The sequence below is a fragment of the Tauraco erythrolophus genome, chromosome 11 (genome assembly GCF_009769465.1).
Source record: "Tauraco erythrolophus isolate bTauEry1 chromosome 11, bTauEry1.pri, whole genome shotgun sequence".
NCBI lineage: Eukaryota > Metazoa > Chordata > Aves > Musophagiformes > Musophagidae > Tauraco > Tauraco erythrolophus.
The window spans coordinates 3,854,141-3,875,009 of NC_141475.1; the positions used below are offsets into that span (position 1 = coordinate 3,854,141).

Here is a 20,869-nt window from a genome sequence, read left to right on the forward strand (position 1 = left end):
CCAAATACCCTATATGTTGTGCTGCTGGCACCAGCTTTTTCTCATCTCTGTCTCTAATATTTGCATGTGGCCTTTTGGTGCTTCCAGTCTGTGAGGATTTCTGGCTGCACATATGCCACATCTCTGCCTCTTAATGACTGGTTCTGTCAACTCTTTGTTTTACAGTGGCCAGAGTGTTCTGCTGTTGAGTGACACCTAACCCAGTCTTGCTGCCTGGGCTGCGCTGCTATGTGCTGCTCTGAATCACACTGTTACATTTGTCAATAGCCATGTTTGTGTTGTGTTTTACAGCATCCAAATCTCCTTGTGAAAGACTAATAAACAAAGGAAGTTTGTCGCTGGGCAGCTCTGCGTCTCTTCCTCCCCAGACAGGAAACCGGGACAACTTGCCAATGCTGAACACGAAAATCCTCTACCCAAGTAAGTGTAACACCCACCACTTCCCATTGAGGCAGCCAGCTGGAGTATGGGTGACAGCAGCACAGGCTGCAGTCTCCACACGAAAACATGAAATCGTCCTGCCTGATGTGCTTTTGTGCAGGGTCCACATGGAGGGAAATCCCTTTGTGGATAACTTTCCACTAGGGCTGAAAAGTGAAGACTTGGACGGAGTTGTAATAGTTTCCAGTTTGTAGCTGAGACCTAGACGCAGATTTGTATTAACACAAATTAATTAGTGCACTGGCAGAATTTAGATACTGATTACAAGGAGATACTGAGCTCAAAGTAACCATGAGAAGGCTGATAGGATGCTGCTGAGAGAGGTTTCTGAAGGGTGACAGCTGTGGACTGGGAGCAGGAGTCCCTTCTTCTGAAGGCTGAATTCACTGGAGTTGCACAGAACCAGCAGAATTCCCACGTCACACATCTTGCATAGCAGCTTCTCCCCATCACCACAGTGCTGTTCTCCACCTCTTCCCCTAAATTACTGGTTACTTGTTCATATTGTTTCTTCTGGAAGCAGGCAGTTTCCTATCTCTGTGACAAAGCTACTGTTTGTGGATTGCCAGCTAATAATTTAAGAAGCAGGAGGCAGTAATTCTTGCGCAAGTTGGAGAACAATTTCAGTCCTGCTCCTCTTCCTTTGCTCATTGAAGCAAGGATGTTGCATGTCTTACTCTGAAGCAAAAAAGCTACTGCAGTGAATACAGTCCTATTTCCCGTTTCCATGTGTCTGTACAACTGTGCTGCTGACCTTAGGTGATACCCTGTCAATCAAAAACCCTTCAGGCAGCCCCAGAAACTCTTCTTACTGAGAAGGCTTATAAGCCTTCCAGAGTGAAAGAGAGCAGCACTATAGCTATTTACTTTCCACAGTGAATTACAAGAGTTAATATATTCTGGCCTGTTGTCTTGTTTCTGAGATTGAATTTACCTGTTTTCTGCTTATTATTAGTCATACTCTTCTCTGTGGTCAATTTTCCTACAGATATTCGTGCTGGCATGTCTGGTTCTTTGCCCGGGAGCTCGGTCATCAGCCGATTGTTGATCCATGCTGATCCTTTTAACTCTGAGCCTGAAAATCTGTGAGTACACCCAGGAGGTTCCAAGGAAGGAGTGGGTGTTTCCCAAATGGACCTCAGCAGAGAAGCAGATTAGTTTATAGAAATAAATAATGGGCTGCAGCAGCCCAGAATTATGTAAATGAACTCATATGCTGGGTGCCAGTCAGGATCAGCTTATCTAGTTATACATGCAGTGACACATCTGACTCATGGTAGAAGATTTTTAGGTTTTAGGTGAGAATGAAATCTAGATCAGTCTTCTCCCTACATTCAGAGATGACTCCAGCTTCCAGTTAGTAGGCAATAACCTGTGGGGGAATCACCACCCATACAACATGGATGCCCAAGAAAGGTCATGGACAGGCCACAACAGGAGAGGACTTTCTCAGGCTGGTTTCTGCTGAACCATATTAACAGTAAAAATCCAGTGACATGGACTTCAAGTTTTTTCATGGTGTTCAGTGCCCCTCAGATGCGTAGCTGACACTTACGAGCTGATTTGTCAGGCCTTCTGTAGGTAACATCTTTTATATATACATGTAAAAGCAACTACCATGGCTAATGTTTTGTGAGATCTTTTACACAACACCAGTGACCAGCAACAGAGGTTTTTGTAAATGAAGTCTGAGTATGTTTCTGTGGCTAGGTGAGAATTCCTCTGCAAATCTTGGGGCTGTGAGGTCTTACACAGACTGCAGGCCAGGGGCCTCTGCTCAATAGCCGGTTTCATGGTATTCCCTGAGGTGTTAGGCAGTTCCCAGCAAGTGCTTATGAGAGCACGCTGGCTTACAGCCTTCTTGTTCTTCCCCTTTTTATGCAAGAGAGTTAATAAGGTGGCCAGAGGGGGCATGTGAACTCTATACCAAATGGTACATAGATTTAGGAATGAGTGTTCTTTTGTTTGGCAGTGAATGTTACACAGAGAAGTGTGTAATGAATAATTACTTTGGAATTGGACTGGATGCAAAGATTTCTTTGGACTTCAACAACAAACGTGATGAGCACCCAGAGAAATGCAGGTGCGTTTGGTTTTGGCTGACCTTTGGCTACTGTCAGAAGCGACTGAAAGCGCTTTATGTTTCTGTGCAGTTTTGAAGCCAGTTGTGCACAGATGTGCTGAATAGGTACACTGTCAATCTTGTCTGCATAATCCTCCTTCAAGAATTGAAATCATGATGGAGGAGATTAGCTACTGATTTGTTACTGACTCGTTATGCTGTTGTGGCCAGCAGAAGATCTCTGAGTAGCTAGGTCTGTGTGGATTTAGTGCATTGGTTCTATTTACATCATGATCTCAGTCCGATTTTCCTCCTGGGCTTGCTATTTAGCTGTAAGAGAATTGCATCTCAGCTCTAAACACCACAGAGACCTTGATCCTGGCTTAATTCACACCACAGGTTTTGGCCTTTTGAATACCTCAGCAACTACAGGGTGCTTTGTGTAGCCTGGGTTTGGTACATTTGCTATTCTGGAAAATGCTGTTCATGTCCTGGCGTATGAGATTGACAAGTTCTGTGCCAGGGGAATCTGTGTATGTTTCTGGTCATGTGTTACTCAGTCATTCTCAATTCGTACCTGACATTTATGGAAAGGGGAGTAGTTTCCTAGCACAAGCAATGACCACTTTGAGTTCCTGACCTTTTTGCAAGCAAAGCACCTTTGTGTTTTAGGACATAGGAGGTACTGTTTCAATGTGCAGGTTTTTTTTCCCCTCCTAGTGAAAAGGTAAATGCTTATGCTAACTTTTTCGATTTGCCCCCTTAGAAGTCGTACTAAAAACATGATGTGGTACGGAGTGTTGGGGACCAAGGAGCTGCTACACAGAACGTATAAAAACCTGGAGCAGAAAGTCTTGCTGGAGGTGAGGAACTAGCATGCCCTTCTGTTGCTGAAACTGGGATGCCTAATCAGATCTCCTTCAGCCGCTGCCTTTGGCATGGTGGTTCTGCTTGGTGAGGTTAGGGTGTTTCCCTTGCTTGCCTGATACATGTACTTGGCGTAGCTCACCCTGAGCAGGCTAAAAGTGGCTTTTCCTGGTTCTGGAAGATATCTTGTATTCTCAGCCTCTAAGGGAAGTGTCATCATGCTGGAAAGTGTTAGCTGTCGCCACCTCCATATTCAGCATAGATAAGATCGTTATGTTATATGTGATATCTCATGTGAACACATCATTTTAGATAGTAGGTGCAGTGGAAAGCTCTTAATTTAACTACACTATAATTTACATCAAACTGGAAAAGAAATATATCTTTATATGGGTTACGTACAGCATAAAATGATAGCTTGCAGGAGGAGACCCTCATCACAGCAGACTGCATAGGTGTTTCAGAAGTTTTATTCCCCTTTCTGAAGGAATAAACCAAGAGGCTTTGCCAAGCCTCTCAGGTGTGCCCTGTTCTGGTTTGGGGGAAGAAGCAACAGTATCTCTAAAAGCCATGTCTGCCAAAGGAGAGGTGGTTCATGAGACGTGAATGGATATGTTCTATGCTGCTAGGTCAAGAATAAACTGGAAGAAACCTAAATTAATTTATTACTAAGCTGTGCAGGCTGTTTCTCTTCTTAGAGTATGTGCTCTGGCAGGAGGGGCTATCTCATGCTGTGCTGAGAGTAATGTTACCTTCTTTTCTGTGCAGTGCGATGGGAGGCCAATCCCTTTGCCCAGTCTCCAGGGAATTGCCGTACTCAACATTCCCAGCTACGCAGGAGGCACCAACTTCTGGGGGGGAACCAAGGAAGATGATGTGAGTATTCTCTAAGGCAATCCAAGAAGTGTTTTACTCACTGTTGCTTTTGAAGTCATAGCCCCTGAGAGTAGTGCTTGGAAGAAGAGGACAAGGGGCCTGTCTGCATGTACTTTCTCTGTGAAATAGATATGATACTGAAATCCAATCTTTAGCAGCTTCACACCCAAGCAGTCTGTAGTGATTCAGAAAAGAAAACCAACCACAAACCAAACAGGTGCTGTCCTGGGCATTTGTGTTTCCAGGAAGAGCTTTAGATTGACCTTCTCCCCTCAGACTGCCTGAGAAGTAAAGCCCCCTGAAGGCAAAGGGACACTGTGTTATTTAAGCTGAAAAAGTATCTGCTCTCGTAAGAATAATTACTGCCTTGTGGTCTACAGCCTTTGTGTTTGAATTATACTTTAGCTGCCATTGGAAGTACAGCAGGAATATTGAGGCTCCTTTTCCTCCCTCCTAGCTCCCTGCAAATCTTCCACTTGAAGCCTTGTTAATTTTATACAGATTAAAAAGTGCAATTGAAAGCCAACCCCGGAATCTTCACCAATAAAGAGTAAAGGAAACCTCTCCAGTAGAGCTGTATGTCAACTGAATTCTCTCTCCCTTGTATCTGGCTAGACATTTACAGCCCCTTCCTTTGATGACAAGATTTTGGAGGTGGTAGCAGTGTTTGGTAGCATGCAGATGGCAGTATCACGAGTGATAAACCTACAGCATCACCGGATTGCACAGGTATCAGTTGCTTTTATGAGCTCTTCTTGCCTCTCCCATCTCCGGTTTGTGATGTTTATGCCAATTTCAGTCATTAAGCCCTCCTTTCTGCTCTCTCTTGTCCATGGAAAGAGCATCCACCAGGCCTGAAAATGAGCATGTCCAGGGCAATTGGGCATGGAATTGTTTGCCAGTGTTCATTGTGGTAGGAGTTAGACCAGCAATTCAAATACAGATTTGTAGTCCAAAGACAAAGCAAATGGTCCCTACCGCACGGTGCTTCTAGTAGCACCAAAGTAACAGTATCTAGGAGAGTGCTTTGAAAAGAAAGAGAATGTCTCATGCTTTTGGAAAACCGACATTTAGGAGCTTCTCTGATGCAGTCACTTCTTGCAGTGTCGGACAGTGAAGATAGCAATCCTGGGAGAAGAGGGAGTTCCCGTGCAAGTGGATGGAGAAGCCTGGATCCAGCCTCCGGGTTACATTTGGATTGTCCATAAGAACAGAGCACAGACCCTCACCCGAGACAGAGTAAGAGCAGCCTTGACTACACTATGTAGTATACACGTGATTTACTGTCACGTACTCCTGGAGAGTCTGGCAGGGGTCACACATGAAAGCTTATCTTTGTGAATTTAAGAAGCATATTTTGCTGCGCATCATAAAACTTTTTGGAAAGATCATTATGAAACTTGCATTCAGCACTTGGGAGATTGCATAAATAAGGTTGTTGATGCAAGCTTATTTTGCTTCCTTTTCTAGGTGCCTTGTGACAGCGTTTCTTAACACACTTGCATGCTGTTTTTCCCACAGGATGCCTGCCTCACTGAGTGCTGCAGATTGTCTAGATTCAGCTGTTCAATATTTTAATTTCTCATTATTGTTCAATATGCAGCTTATACCTCATTGACCAAGTAAAGCAGTGTCTTATGCCTTGTTCAGCAGCGTGTGTCTGTCTCATCTCATAATTTTCGAATATATCTGATGAGTACCAGCACATAAGGAAACGTCCTTGCCATGTTACTGTATTACTGAATGGTGGTAAGCCAAAGGAAAGGATAAAAGCCTTACTGTGGCACAAACAGGCTTTGTGATTCCTCCCATCTCTGTAACTGTCCATGCATAAACAGTTTCATTAATAGCAGCTCTTAATGCTTTTCAGCATAACGCCCCTTTACCCAGCTTCCAGAGCAATCAAAGTCCTCTGCGAAGGACTCGCATGCTGAATAACAAGAAAAAAGAGAACAACTAAGAGGAAAAAGGGAAATCAGCCTGATACAGGCCTGAAGCATATTGCCTGGCAGGAAGTTACAAGTATGATGGTATGAAAAGAAAGCAAAGGTGGGCGTACAAAGTCCCTGTCACGGTAGGACAGGGCAATACCCAAGACCCCTTGAGCTGGGAGAGATCAGTGGGTATTGGTTATAGAACATAGGATGGTTTGGGTTGGAAGGGACCTTTAAAGGTCTTCTAGTCCAGCCTCCCTGCAGTGAGCAGGTATGTCTTCAACTAGATCAGGTTGCTCAGCCCTGTCCAACCTGGCCTTGAATGTTTCCAGGAGTGGGATATGTACAGCCTCTCTGGGCAACCTGTGCCAGTGTTTCACCACCCTCATCGTAAAAAATTTATTCCTTATATCTAGTCTGAATCTGCCCTCCTTTAGTTTAAAACCATTACCCCTGTCCTGTCACCCCTTGATGTGTTTGTTGTGGAGGGGAGGAGACAGGAATAGTGTGCACAGACTTTCCTGGATGGTAAGAGAGCTTCTGCAGTGTCACACTGAGGCTTGGAGTGGGGTGACTGAAGGAGGTAGCCCAGAGAACAAGACGGAACAGAATTCTTGCTGTAAAGGTGGGAGGGAGAAAAGGAGAGGCAACCTACATGTGGGTATGGTGAGAAAGGTGGAATGAAGCACAAGAGAGGACACACAAGTCCCTAATGAGTATTCTGTGTGTGTTGGGCCGTGTGAAGCCCTGGCTATGATTGTGCCATCCCACTCGTCATTGCCTGCAAACCTAGTTTTGAAGGCACGAAATTGCTGCTGAGGAAGAGGTTCCAGTTTTGCAGAGCAGTGTTTAGCTTTTTTCTTGACTGTGGGCTTACCCTTTTTTTTTTCCCTGCTGTCCTTTTGATCATTGTTGCACACTCCTTCCTTCACAGAGCAGATCTGTCCTATGCAGTAGATGAAATGGCGTCCTCTCTTCATGTGTGTGACCCTGTACCTTTGGTAGCGTTGTTCAAATGTGATTTGGGGTATTTAGCTTCCTACACTGAAGATGGCAAAGCTCAAGTTCGCTCATGTAGCCTCATCTGGATGACTGAAGAGTCATCAGCAGAGTTGAGATCAGCAGATAGCTTGCACTGAGCTGACAGAGCCTGGTTTTGTCCCATATGAGGAGCAGTACAGGCAGGGAATGCTTTACTGCCAGGCTTAACACATATTTCCAGGCACAGGAGAACGGTTTGTCCCCAGAACCTTGGGCTGTCCCCAAAGAAAGATGTGTTCTAGTGGACACTGGCTTTTCTGCTTCATCTGTCTCCTCTCTCTACCCTTAGCCCTGTGCCCCTTACCTAATCTGTACTTATCTCATTTGACTTCCAGGATCCATGACTACCATTTTCCTCCCCTTTCCCATCCACTCATCACACTCAATCTCTTTTCCCTTCTGGCTCTGCAAATGCTGATTTTTTTTTTTTCCATTAAAGCTTTGCACCTCATTTTCTTACTTGTTATCCTCATTTTCTTCTTGGAATTGTTTTTCCTATTTCAGTCTTTCCCTCCTAGCCCCTCCTCTTATCTCACCTTCACTCTTGCCATTTCTTGTTCTCATTGATCCATCTGTCTGAGCCCTGAGGCTCTGTGTATCAGTTTCCATTCTCACCATATGCAATTCTGATTCACCTGCGTTGGATCTGTTTTGTTTCTTCCTGTACCGCTAGCCGATGCCAGCAGGAATATCAGTACAGGTGCCAGTGGGACAGATCCTAGCTCTCTGAGTTCAGTTGCTTGTCCCACCAATTACTGGGGAAGCCCAGTTTGCTTCCAGATAAGGAAAAGCTGTTTTCCTGCTCTGATACGTCACTTGAAGAGGTGTGCAGTAATACTATGGTGTAGAGGCAATACAGCTACTCAGAGAAAAGGCTACCACCAGTAGGTAATTGATGGATTTTGCTAGTCTGGCCCTCAGAATTGGCCTTGCAATTTTGACTAAAACTAGGCTTTAGCAAAAATTAAGCGGGGGCAAGCGTGTGACGTGGAAACCTTCAGCCCAGACAGCTAATTAGCAAAGCTACAAGCAGCTGAACAACTAGGTCCTGTAATGAAAAGTGATCTACATGTTTTACAGGCATAGGCACAGCCATTGTTTTTTATCAGAGCTTTATAAGGTATCTTACAGTTTGCTTGCTGTGTTTTTAGGCATTTGAGAGCACCCTGAAGTCCTGGGAGGACAAACAGAAGTGTGAGTTGTCCCGACCCTCCTCTTTCTCTCTGCAACCAGAGATCATGTCCGAAGAAGAATCCACCCAGATCAACCAGTTTGGCCAAGCTGCAGGTGCTCTGATCCACAGGTAGGTCTCAATTTGCTTTTGGTGAATAGAGCCCTCCTTTGGTGCCTAAAGTTCTTGTCCTACTCTCTGCTCCTGGAGATGTTTCTGTTGACTCTTACCTTCTGCAGTGCTGGTCCATGTCACTGAGCATTACGCACTGCCCCAGCTGCATGAGGACCAAAGTCAAATAAACTTTCTTAGGTCATTCTGAACAAAAAATATTACTTTCATAAGCAAACATGGATCCTTTAATCCTGAAAGAACCCGTTATCTTTGAATATCAATGATTTTTATCGGAAATGAAACAAAGGCCTCTCTAGAAGCTTCGATGACAAGTTGAGTTCTTATAACCCTGATGCCCAAAAGAGATTTCTGGAAGAAGTTATGTAGGCTAACCTGCTCATCCTTTACTCAGACGTTCAGCAACTTGGTCTGTGCCTCTGAGACAAAATTCTGAGAGTCACATCAGAGAAGTGTTAATTAAACTGCCATATGTGCAGCTGCCTTTCCCATCACGATGGCTGTACTAAAATGTCTAGGTTGTGTTTCAAACTGATCCCAACTTGTGTGCAGAATCGAATATGCACCTGGAGTTGTGCTGTGAAATCTGCCTTGCTTTGCCTGCGCCTGCCCACTTTAGCAGGGAGAATTGCCCTGCTTTGCCAGAGGCTGTGCCTCTCCCATGCTTTAGCCCTGCTCTTCTCACTCAGATGGGTGTTAAAAGGAGATACCCCGTCAGAATAGATGTCCTGCTTTAAGCATATGCTGATGCAATCTGTAATTCTCTCTTTAGCATTCGGGAAATAGCCCAATCCTATCAGGACATGGAACAGGAGCTTGCCCATGCTGTCAATGCCAGCTCCAAGTCTATGGATAAAGTCTACGCTAAATCCAAGTCTACAGAGGTACTTCACTCACTTGGCATCTCCCGTTTTGTCCGTGTTCCATAGCTCTTGGTTTTCCTTTCTGACTGACCAAAAGTAGGCCTTGCTTGTCTAAGACTTCTTCCTTTTAACTGCTCAGACCTCCACATTTCCAGGCTTAATTTGCGCATGAATTGCTTCCCTGCAGGGTCTGAACTGTAGCCTTGTCGTAGAGATGGTGAATAATGTCAAAGCCCTGCATAATGAGACAGAGCTGCTGCTGGCGGGCAAGATGGCGCTGGTAAGAAGCACAAAGCAGGAGTAAAGCAGCCTCTGACTTTCTCTCCTCTCCTACTGTTGCCTTGGCAAGCAACATTTTGCTGGTCTTGGTCTTCCTTGTCTTTGTAACAAGTCAATTCAAGTGTTGTCATCCAGGATTTAGGATGGTGTTGCTACATAGACATGCTGAACAGTCAAGGTAGCTTGTGTGGGGTTTGGAGCTCAGAAAAGATCCAAGTCATTAGCTTGGTAAGATTTGGGCAGAGTGTCTGAGGTGCACTTCCTTTTAAAAGGAGGAACTGCTTTGTTAGCTAGGAATTTCAAGGTAAGGGCCTGACTGTGTGTTCCACCATATGGCTTTTGACTCTGTTTTGCTTCCGTTTCTCATCCAGCAATTGGATCCACCACAGAAGGAGCAGCTCCAAGCAGCCCTGGCAGACATGGACCTCCAGCTGAGGAAACTGGCAGACATCCCTTGGCTGTGGCAGCTTATGGAGCCCTGCGATGAGGAGGTGAGGAGGAACAAATCTGTATTTCCTTAGCTGTTCTCTTTCACTAGTTAGCTGTGACTGTTTGACTTCCTGTGAATATACAACTGATGTGAAAAAAAATCATTAAGAAGGAAACTTGACTCCCTAGGGCTAAAGGAAGTAATTTCCTGCTGAAGTCCCTTGCCTGACAAGAGATCAACTTTCTCTGTTTCCTTTCCTGTCTTGATCAGAATGAGTTAGAATTTTTTTCCCTCTCTTACAAGGTCATGTAGCTGAGGTTGACAGTACTTGTCACTCTTGGTCCATTCCAATCAATTTATGACTGTTTGCCTGCTTTTCCCTTTTTGTTCTTACAGAACCAGATGCTGGATTATTCTAAACGCAGCCGTAGTGGCAAATTCCGGCTGGTGACCAAGTTTAAAAAGGAGAAGAACAACAAAAATAAGGAGACTCATAGTAGCATGGGATTGCCGGGTACCAAGTCTGCTCATTCGTTGTGTCTCTTTGTCACATCAGTGTGGTCACGCCACTGCCTGTTCTCTGTCTGTTTCCTCTCACATTCTCTCCTTCTTCTGTTTCGTGTGCATTTGTCTTTTCGTGGAGGTCTAGTCTGCCTTTTTCATGTGGCAAAGTAGCTTATTGCTCCGTTCTGTCCAAGTCATGGTCTCCCAGTACCACGCAAATATTCCTGAGCAGAAACAGGAGGTACCCTCTGAAGAAATCTGCCTACATCAAGACATTTTCAGGAGTATTTTAGGGAGTGCTTATGAAGTGAATTTGAGGGGTTTGGCATTTAGGTATCAAAACGACTGTGGAGCCCAAGTCCGCATAACTCCAGTCTTTTCGCTGCTAATTCTCTGTGATACAGTTAATGTTGTTTTTCTTATTGATTCACCCTCAGGCTTTAATCAAGTTTCATGTCTAATTGGCATCACCACAGGTGCACCCTGACCATTAATCCTGCTGGTCAGTAGATAAAAACTGGCCATGAATCAACAAATTGCCATTCGAGACACTTTCTCTCCAGTTGGGTTAGTTGATTTTTGGTTTATGCTCTCCTTCTGAAGACTTTCTTCTGAAATTCAGAAGTACTGCCTGTTCTGTGGGCTCCTGGGTCCTGTCCTCTGCCATGGAGTTGTGGGTACAGTCTCCTTCTGTCTGACAGACTGGTGCTCATTCATTGCCTCCCAGAACTTGGGAACTTTATTATTCTCTTATTTAGAGGCTGTGCGAGAAGGTGGAAGTCTAAACTCTTCCTCTCTCCCTCAGACTTGGGGTAGAGGTTGGCATTTTGTTTACTGAGCACAAGTGCTTCTGCATAATAGCAAACCTAATCTGTGCTTGATTCTTCCTGATACATTTTATGAATCTGTTGTTTTGTAAGCAGAGGAATATCCATGAATTTACTCTTCTTAAACACAGGGGTAAACTTTAAAAAGCATATCCAGTCCTATCAAAACATGCACTTCCTCCTGGCTTTACTGCAGCTAGCCTCTGCTTAAGAGAACGCTTCTTACCTTTCCTTGCTCTGCCTCCTTTGTTTGAGACCGTAGGTTGTGCTACCAGTCCTTGCCCTCCCCTTGATTTGAGGCTGTGGTACTGCTTGCCCTCCTTCTCTGGCACTGAGTGCTGATGGTGTCCTCATCTCTCACTGTCTTCTGGGATTCTGGGTACTCAATGCACTCCTGCTTTTCCATCTCTAACAGTTCACCTCTGGGGAACGGAGGAGGTTGCGGCCTGGCTTGAGCATCTCAGTCTTTGTGAGTATAAGGATATCTTCATCCGGCATGACGTCCGGGGCTCTGAGCTCCTGCACCTCGAACGGAGGGACCTCAAGGTACTTTCATGATCAGCTCATGAGAAATAGCCAGCTGCATCTGCATGACCTTCTGTGCTGAATGTGCTTGGAAGTGGTCTGCCCGCTGTTCATTCCACGTGCCTTGGCAAGATGAACGGGTTCATTGTAGCTTGTTTTATTTTCTCACCATTTCAGATCATCTGATTTTTAATAGCAGGGAGGTAGAACAGCTAGTTGAGGGACCAGCTGTCCAATTCTGCAACAGCTTCCTGGAGATGTAATACAGTCCGGCACACAGATTGGAGATAGTGTTCTCAAGAGTCTCTGATTTTAAGATGGAATGGAAGTTTTCAACCTCTCTTGGCTCTGGTAACATCTTTGCAGAACATGCTGTGATTGGGAAAATTTGGTTGTTATGGTAGTAGTCACTGGATAAACAGATCATCACACTGCTTTGTTGCAAGAAAAAAAATCATCTTTTTACATAGTGCTTAGTAACCACATTGCACAACTTTACATCTCACCAGGAGATGCGTTCTCTACAGAGAATAATTGAGAGTGGTGGTTCTTTGCATGTGCAGGAGACTTGTGCCATCGTTCTGATGACTTGCATATAGCAGAAAAGTACTTTTTGTGAAGTAGTGCATGGCATTTGTTGAATGCCCCTTGGATCTTCGTTTGTGATTTTGACCATCTTCCTGTTGTGAGGTTTGCTGTAATCTGTACAGCTGATTCCTCTGCATGCCATCCAGCTACAGCCTGTGTTTTGTTGCATGGTACCCCAGTGTTCGCACGTTTATGTGATGTGACCAGTGACAGTTTGGTTCTTCCTGCATGCTTTGGCTACTAGCTTAGGTCCGTGGGATCCGTATGCTCCTTCTGTTCTCTTGCCTTGACCTTTAACAGTCAAAGCAATTTGCATTTCTGGCTAATGGTCCACAGTTGTTCCTCGCCATTGCTCTGTGCCTGCTCCGTGTTCGTTACCCTGTCGCACTCTGATAGCTTTTCGACACATGGTTCGAGGTTCCATATAAAACCGTCAGGTTTGTAATCTTTCTGGTGGGTTTCCTCCGCTCTTTGTAACTGGCCAACTAGTTTGTAGCCATTGCTTGGCCACCTGGAATTTCCTGCTTTTCTCCTAAGGTAAAGTTTTCTCTTTTCTTCCAGGACCTAGGTGTGACAAAAGTGGGTCACATGAAGAGGATACTGCACGGGATCAAGGAGCTGAGCCGGAGTACTCCTGCCAGCGAAGTTTAGCCTCTGTTTTCACAGCCTGTGTCTACCATTCCCCCTAACTGCACAGCAGTCACCTCACAGAGCAGATGTGCTCACGACTGTCTCTACTGAACAGCCAAACTGTAGCTGTTCAGAGCTCATATCAACCAAGCATGGTGCTACCTTTTTTCCTGTGGGGTACGGCTGCATCCAGTCGAGAGGCACCTTATCTGCGGTCAGACAGAGCCTCCCGGAAGAAAACTCACTTGCTGTTTGAAGAACCATGTTCTCCAACGTGGGAAGTTCTGGTTCCAGTGACAGTGCAGGACTCCTGAGAATTGCAACACAGCTACCTTTACTGGATAACTTCATCACAGTAGAATTATTCAGGGCAAAAGATATATTGGCCAGTCTTAGTTCAGGAGCATCTGACACTCTTTTCAGACCCAAAACTTTTCCCACTCATCTGTGTGTCACACCTGTATCTTAGAGCATTTAAGTGGGACAAAGCTTGTCCTTGTGTCTTACTAATCCCTTTTTAATGCACTTGTAATTGCATGTGAATTGCATCAGAAATTCAAAGCCAGTACAGACCTCGTGCTGACGAATACCCAGTGATTCTCACTCACTTATGCCTTGCAACAAACAATGCATGTGGTTCAGACAGCGGTTCGGTTCACACCAGCTTGCAAGGTCTTCCACAGGGCCTGGCTATCCTCTTCCAGTGGCAATGGTACAACTTTTAGGTTTTCAGGCATCACAAACAGTTGTTCAGAAATTCCTGGCAGTAAGAAAAGGCAGAATTATGGAGAGCCAAAAGATTACAGGAGATCAGCTCTGACATTCCACCTTCTGAATTCATCTTCAGGAGACCAGGTGAAAGGGAGAGGAAGGCTAACTAGCCGTTTGGGCTGTGCGAGAAATGTAACGGAGTGAGATATGGAGCAATTTACTCTGTCTTGATGGGGGAGCAGCATGACTGGCAATGGCCAAGAGTGGCTTTCTGCCCATTTAGTGGCACCTTCACAGCCACAGACAACAGCCATTTTTTTACTTCAACTTCTTTGCAGAAAACTATTTCTGTCACAAAAGATAAATTTTTTTCTGTAGTACTTGCATCTTTTCACTTGTCTCAGTTCTAGTGGCTTTCCCACCTTGCTTCTCTCTATCACTGCCTTGCTCCTTCTCTCCAAGGTGGATACCAAAAGATTAGGCTGGCTCATTCCTCCTGGACCCCTGAGAGAGATATCATATGCTGTCAAACATCAAGGCTCCTGTAAGAGCACTGAGAGAAGGAGGATTGTTACTGAGCAGATGAGCATCGTAATGAAAACTGGAGTATGTTGGTAAATTGCCTTTGGTACCACCAGCAGTGGAGCATGGAAAAAATTAGTGCCTCTGAATCAAGAGTTCCTAGACGGCCTTCAAATTTCCACTGTATTGCCTGACTCCAATCGGGCGACTGTTAAAGCCCGAAGACCAGCATGCATAGCTATATTGCCATGTTTATCACTGCGAAGGGAATTCAGGAACACTCAGTGCTGTAAAGCTGGAGAGACAGCAGGAATTTTTAATTACTTTACGGTTTTGTATGTATTTATTTTTTTTATTATTACCACGTGGCACCTGTCTGCCTGTGAGTACAGACAGAAAAATGCCCGCATACACAGTGGCATAAAAGATAATTTTGTGAGGACATCGTTGTTATTTGTAAGGATTTTATCAAATTGACATCAGCTCTCTAGTCTAGCAACAATCAGTCAAGTTATTTTATGTAAAGACTTGTTAGCTTAGAAGGATTATGGGCTGATTTCATGCTGGGCAAACTGCATTGCCTTCTGTAAGATTTCACCACGTATTATTCTGACTCTCCCTATCTGTTTTTAACTAGTCATTCACCCACGTGTCTCCTCTCAGACTAGCGAGTGACAGGGTTTGCTCATGAGAAGTTAACAGAAGACTAAACGTGCTTAATCCAGGTAGCAAATTTTCTGGTATAAATACTGTGGGGACTGAGCAACAAATATGTTCAGCTTTTCCCTGAATTTGTTTCTTCTATCCAAACATTGGCAATTGCTTCCATAGCCGTATTTTTTCTTTATCAGTACAGCCCCCCCCCCCACTGTATTGAATCCCTGAGGTGCCAGATGAGTAAGAATTGTAGACATAGTGTATTTTCCCAGTTGCTTTTTGAGGTGCAGAGCAGCATCCGCATGAGAGTGAGGAGGAACTTCAGTTAAGGAGAGCTCCAGGACGCAGCCATCCTTGCTGGTGACAGTAAGGTGCAGCCCGCTGCCTGTCCCCAGGAGCGTGGACGGTTAGGACATTCGTGTGCCTGCCCAGGGCAGCGCAGCAGGGAGCACAAGGCAGGTGATAACTCTGGAGAAGAGGTGAGATCTGCGTTTGTTCCTGTACATGGAGAAGGAGCTGTTCTTGCTATGAAGTTTCTCCAGGCAATCTGATGGTTAAAGGTGCAGAAACAATATGCACTTGCCTGGCTTGCATAATTCCTGGGGGATTAAATTCTTGCCTCAGTAGAAACAGCTCCTCTCTACTCTTCCTGCTCAGAGTAACAGGGGAATCCAAAGAATTTATAGATTCAGGCATATTCCTCAATTCTTGCCATATCTGTAGAGGCCTGACAGCCGTTAGCCATCTGCTATGAGTGGTGATGCCTGCACAGACCAAACTTTATTTCTTTTACTTTTATGATCTGTCATGTCGGTGGGTTCAGATCCGTTTTGTGTGTGTGTGCGTTTTATAGCCAGTATATTCCTGTCTGTTGCTTACCGGAGGCGGGGAAGGAGTTCTACCTTCTTTCAAGAGCTAGAAAATGGGATCCACATTTAACCTGCGTGCCTTTGAGTATGTATTAAGGTTTATATCTAAAAAAGGATCATAGCTTTATGTGTCTCACTGAGAATAATGCAGATTTCTGTTGCAGAGATTTTGTGAATAGATGAGGACAATTTGTGTCAAACGTCAGTGAGAGCTATCTGCAAATTAGGGAGCCAGGCTGAACTTCTGGCTACATTATTCCGAGTTCCTCTTCTGGCATCTGATAATTTTTAGTGGGAGAGAAACTCAGGAAAGACAATTAAACAGTGAAAAAATCTGCTGCTTGCCAAAAAAGAGACTCTCCTGCAGTCTCAGGTAAAACACCAGCTTGAGAGAAGCTAGAACTGCGCATATCACGCGGATGTTTAGTCTCTTAAAAAATGCTACTCATGTGAAAGCCGTGCGGCACCTTCTGTTTATCATCCCTCACCCTTGGCAGTGATGCTGGGGCAGTGTCTGCAGTGAGCTGGGCATATGGTTTCTTCTGCTAGGAAAAGGTTTCAGTACGTTATCTCACGTTCGGGCACTGCCCTGGATATTTAATGGCAGATTGTGGGGAATAACGTACTCTGTGTTACGATGTTTCAGTTCAGTGGGAGACTCTCGGGAGGTTAGGCCGGTGAAGCAGCTATCAGCAGTGTCCTGCTCTGGGCTACCTTCCAGAGGGCTGTTAGTGCTGATGCAGTCTTTGTGGTTTGGCTGGTGGGATCTCAGTGCTGAGAGCACGTCCTCTGCTGCAGCAGGAGCCGGCTCTTTGCAGCAGAGGGGAGGTGTGCCATTTGGTGCCCAGAGGTGCCAGCCTGGCCAGGCTGTGCAAGAGCCGAGTGCCCAGGAGGCTCCAGCTCTGCTGAGGCCTTCGGTGCCAGTCCTGGGAATGTTTCTGCACCCAGATCGTATGGAAAGCTTTGTTCATTGTTTTAGTATTATTTAAAAATGTGCATACTATCTATGTGATTGAAAAAAAAAAAAGACTGTTTACACAAAATATTTTGTATCTTAAGATGTGTGTACTGTAAAAAGAAAAAAAGAGGAAAGGATGAAAAAAATGTTTTTCTACAACTGTCAGCAGTGACTGCGTGTCTATATCATTGTCCACTGACCATTGTTCCTCAGGGGTCTCCCCGCCATTCCTGTGATCCTGTCAAAAGCATAGGGAAGCAAGTGAATCCCTGTACAGTCTTGGGAAGAGGGTTTTGTGCCTTAAGAATGGGACCTTCTTCCCTCCTATTTATTGTGTTAATTTATACAGTGATTACCATGGAAATGTCTCTTGTATTTTTTTTTGTACATAGTTTACTGTCGATTGTTGTAAATAAGTTTTTTTCTTGTATATAAAGTAAACATGTCTCTGAGCTTCCAGTAAAGATTCTCTGTTACTGATTTTGTTGTGTGAGAGGGCAGCAGTGCCCATCTGGTCGGAACCAGCTAATAAAAATCTGTGCTGTGATCAAATGGCTTTATCCTGAGTTGCATCCGAAGTTCAGAGGTGTTCCTTAGAGAGGAGTAAAACGGCAGATGTGATTGTTGTAGATTAGTTTTGTAGCATTTCTTTGCGTTTTTTTAATTGGCATGGAGTGGAAGTAGTTTGATTTTTATTAGCTGTATCTCTGCAGGGAACAAAAGAAGAGATGTTTTAAAAACGGTGGTTCTGCTGCTGCTCATCCTGATCGTAGCTCCACTGTCTGCAAACTAACAGCTCGATGGGAAGACACGTTCAGAAACCCTGCAGGGTATTCATTAGTTACCTCTGTGTGCTGGTGGACCTCTCCTCGGTGGTGTGGTGTGACCATGTCTTCCTGGGCACGGTGGTGCAGTGCCCTGATGAGGGGGGAGCAGTTGTTTCTCTCCTCTGCTTGGGCCTCTGTGCGTTCCGTTTATTGCAGGCAATATGTAAGGTAATTGGAGTCCAAGTGAAAGTGTGCTTACAAAAATGTGGGAGAAATTAATTTTCTCATGAAATGTTTAAATTGACTGCCATAAAATGACACCTGTAAACTTGAAACTAAAAGATTTGGGGATGTTTGGGTGAGCAGTCCATGGACTGAATTGTCATGAGCTTTCTCTTCCATCTGTGCAGATTGATGTGTTCGTAAGATGCTGACAGGAAACTTTCAGCAAATTGATTAAAACAGAGGATAGTTGTAGAGTTGTGTAGTACTGTTGCAAAGTAAATGGAAAGTAACTTACAATGGTTGTGAATATTTTCTATGTGAAAGAAAAAGACCAAGACCTTTGTACTTGATAGTTAAACTGAAGGAATTAATTTGAGTGGGGGAAATAGTTTATGTGACAGGAACATTAGAAACCATAGTAATGTTATATACTGTTGCAAGATGAAAATGGTAAAATTGATCATTAAAATGTTAGTAACCTAGTCCTAGTAATAAGGATAAAAGAAAAATTATTGCATTTGCTCACACATGTACCGGACCCGAGCGCCAGATTCTGCATTAAGTAGCACTACAGAAAACACGAAAAGAAAGGAGCAGCAGAAAGAGAGAGAAGATATGCCTACTCCTCTGATGCAGGTAATTCATTTTGGTCTTTTTTTTTATTTATGTGGCAGAAGCCAATAGCAAGAAACTCTTTGCCCCACTTGGTATATTATTACTGAGATATCAGACCTCCTACTGCAGGCTGCCATCCTCTTGGTTTGATTGATATCTACTTAATGGATCTTGGTAGGTTGGAATGAGGTGGGAGGGAGGTGCGCTGTAAAGATCTTGAGGTACCAATGAGGGTTTTTTTAAAAAATTGTATTCCGCTGCTGTTTCCCTTGTCCTGAGTGTTGTTGGGTTAGGGGGTTTTATGTGTTTGTTTTTTTAATACAGTAGAGGAGATCTGCTGCCACTGAATGGACAGCACTGCAAACAGGTTTAGAAGAAGCCCTGTCATTTCTACCTGTAAAGCAGCTTCAGAGTCATAAGGTAAATTCCTTGTTTTGCTGCTGTGTGGTTGGTTGGGATGAATAACTGTGCACCCACCAGCTGGGCCTTGAGCAGCTTGAGATATTTAATTCTCACGTGGGCAGAATGAAAAGGTTTTGAGACCACAGAAAGTGAGATTTTGTGTTAATAACAGTTAAAAGATATGTGGCAGTTCTCTAGCAACTTCTGTCTGAAGAGTTCCAGCATTTTACTGCTGTACCAAATGACCTGGATGGTAGTAAGTCTTTGTCTTCAGAAGAAACGAAGAGGTGGGGGAGTTTGCATGTGGCCTAAAAAACACCACTTCTGTTGACTTCAGGGTAAAATACAAGTCAGTTGTGGCTTTTCCTCAGGGGAGCAGGGAAGGAGGTGGCTTCAGGCCTCTTGTCCTTTTTTATGAGCAGATTGGCTGGTGGGCTGTGCTGCCAACAGGAGGAACTGGAGCAAGTGGTAGGTCTCCCTTTTGTTAAAGGCTGTGCACAGCTGCAGCCTCGGGCGAGTGCTGGCACGTACCAACCAGGGACGTAGTGGACTAGGAGGGACTGTCATGGGAACAGCGCACTCTTCGCACAGGTTGTCAAATTCCTCGTGCTCGCAGGCTGCAAACTGGAGTCACAGCAGCACTTGCCCAGCAGCCTCCTGAGGACATGCTCTGAGCTGCCTCGCTACACACAGACTCTCCACAGAGGTTTTCTGCTCTCCTGGCAGCTGTGCAAAACCATGGCCTCCAAGGACCTTTTCTTCTAAGAGCAGCCTGAGGAGACTAGTGTTTCAGCTCGGTTCCCTAGGGAACTAGAAGCGGTCTGATTTGTCTGGTGGTTTTCCCCTTTTAATGCCTGTTTGGAACTTAGTGTCTCCTTTCAGTTGGTTCATGGGGAGAGGCGGCTCACAGAACTTGACATTTCTACAAGTCTTGCAAGAAATTAGTACCCAGGATGAGAGGGAGACCTTGGTAGGGCTCTTTTGCAGGGAGAGGCTCTGGTGTGCATATAGGAAGTAGCTTTGTGCTTTGATTGCTCAGTGAAATTATTCAGATTTGGGCTTGTTGCAAATGAAAAGCTGTTCCGGTGTAGTAGGAAGAACTGACACGAGGGATTGCTGAACAGCTGTGACTTTGGCGCCTTGTAGCTTTGCTGCCTCTGTCAAAATGTACATCTGTCTGTAGTTTATTTAATTTATGAAAAATTACATTTTAAATTGCAATTACAATTTCAGTTTGGAAAAACTCGAGAGGAATGATTCGGCACTCCCGGCTAAGAAGCTAAAGGCTGAGAACAGATTTGAGAGTTTTCCAGAAGCTTTGCTGTAGAAGAGGCAAACCCAAAGCATTTCGGTTTTTATACACAGGGGAACCAAGAAGAACGAAGTGTGCAGTCTGGTGTGCTCTTCCCCTTCAGGTTGTAAGGGGGTATATCTTTCAAGCTGTGAAATTTGAAAGATCCGTGATACTTTTTTACTTCAGGGAGGTGATTTCCTTTGATTGTTAATGCATGTTCGTAACACTGAATCAGAATGCTCGGCAGTGTTGATTAAAAGGATGTGAAGCCTCCTCTCTTTTACCAATCTCCCATGAAGTTTCTCTTTTCTTCCTTTTACCCTCCTCAGAAAAAAAGCTATTCTTTTAATGAAGGTGAACTAGAAAGTAGCGATCCCAGCACTGTAATTATTTAGATTTTAATCTGAACAATTGGTTCCCTGGCATGCAAAACTGGCTTTTAAATGCATATTTCTGCATTGTGTTAGCAAGAGAAATGAGAAAACAGGAATATAAAGCCTCCAAAACACAAGGGCTGATGAAAAACTGAATTTGTTCTTTCTTAGTATAGGTTTAAAATAAAAATAATTTCTTAGGAGGCTGGCATGTTGGTTTAGATGTTTTAGGTTGACAGTCCTAAATTTCTAAGACTATACCGAGTCTTAGAAACAAAAGTGTGTTCAAAAGCAAGTAACTCACG

At 44.4% G+C, this 20,869-nt stretch overlaps 1 protein-coding gene across 3 annotated transcripts in view; it reads left to right on the plus strand.

Annotated features, from left to right (window-relative positions):
- DGKD (diacylglycerol kinase delta) overlaps positions 1 to 17,917 on the plus strand; it is a 61,756-nt gene extending 43,839 nt beyond the window's left edge. The window contains exons 17-30 of one of the 3 annotated variants that reach the window (XM_086618688.1): positions 292 to 420; positions 1,430 to 1,526; positions 2,414 to 2,524; positions 3,270 to 3,366; positions 4,139 to 4,246; positions 4,862 to 4,975; positions 5,351 to 5,485; positions 8,373 to 8,524; positions 9,297 to 9,408; positions 9,575 to 9,667; positions 10,038 to 10,157; positions 10,493 to 10,610; positions 11,843 to 11,973; positions 13,102 to 13,232. In XM_086618688.1, coding sequence (XP_086474814.1) covers positions 292 to 420; positions 1,430 to 1,526; positions 2,414 to 2,524; positions 3,270 to 3,366; positions 4,139 to 4,246; positions 4,862 to 4,975; positions 5,351 to 5,485; positions 8,373 to 8,524; positions 9,297 to 9,408; positions 9,575 to 9,667; positions 10,038 to 10,157; positions 10,493 to 10,610; positions 11,843 to 11,973; positions 13,102 to 13,191 — 1,607 coding nt within the window. In that variant the 3' untranslated portion in view covers positions 13,192 to 13,232. Of the gene's footprint in view, positions 1 to 291; positions 421 to 1,429; positions 1,527 to 2,413; positions 2,525 to 3,269; positions 3,367 to 4,138; positions 4,247 to 4,861; positions 4,976 to 5,350; positions 5,486 to 8,372; positions 8,525 to 9,296; positions 9,409 to 9,574; positions 9,668 to 10,037; positions 10,158 to 10,492; positions 10,611 to 11,842; positions 11,974 to 13,101 lie in introns of all 3 variants that reach the window. The other 2 variants (XM_086618689.1, XM_086618690.1) reach the window with 2 other exon arrangements.
- The last annotated feature ends 2,952 nt before the right edge of the window (positions 17,918 to 20,869 follow it).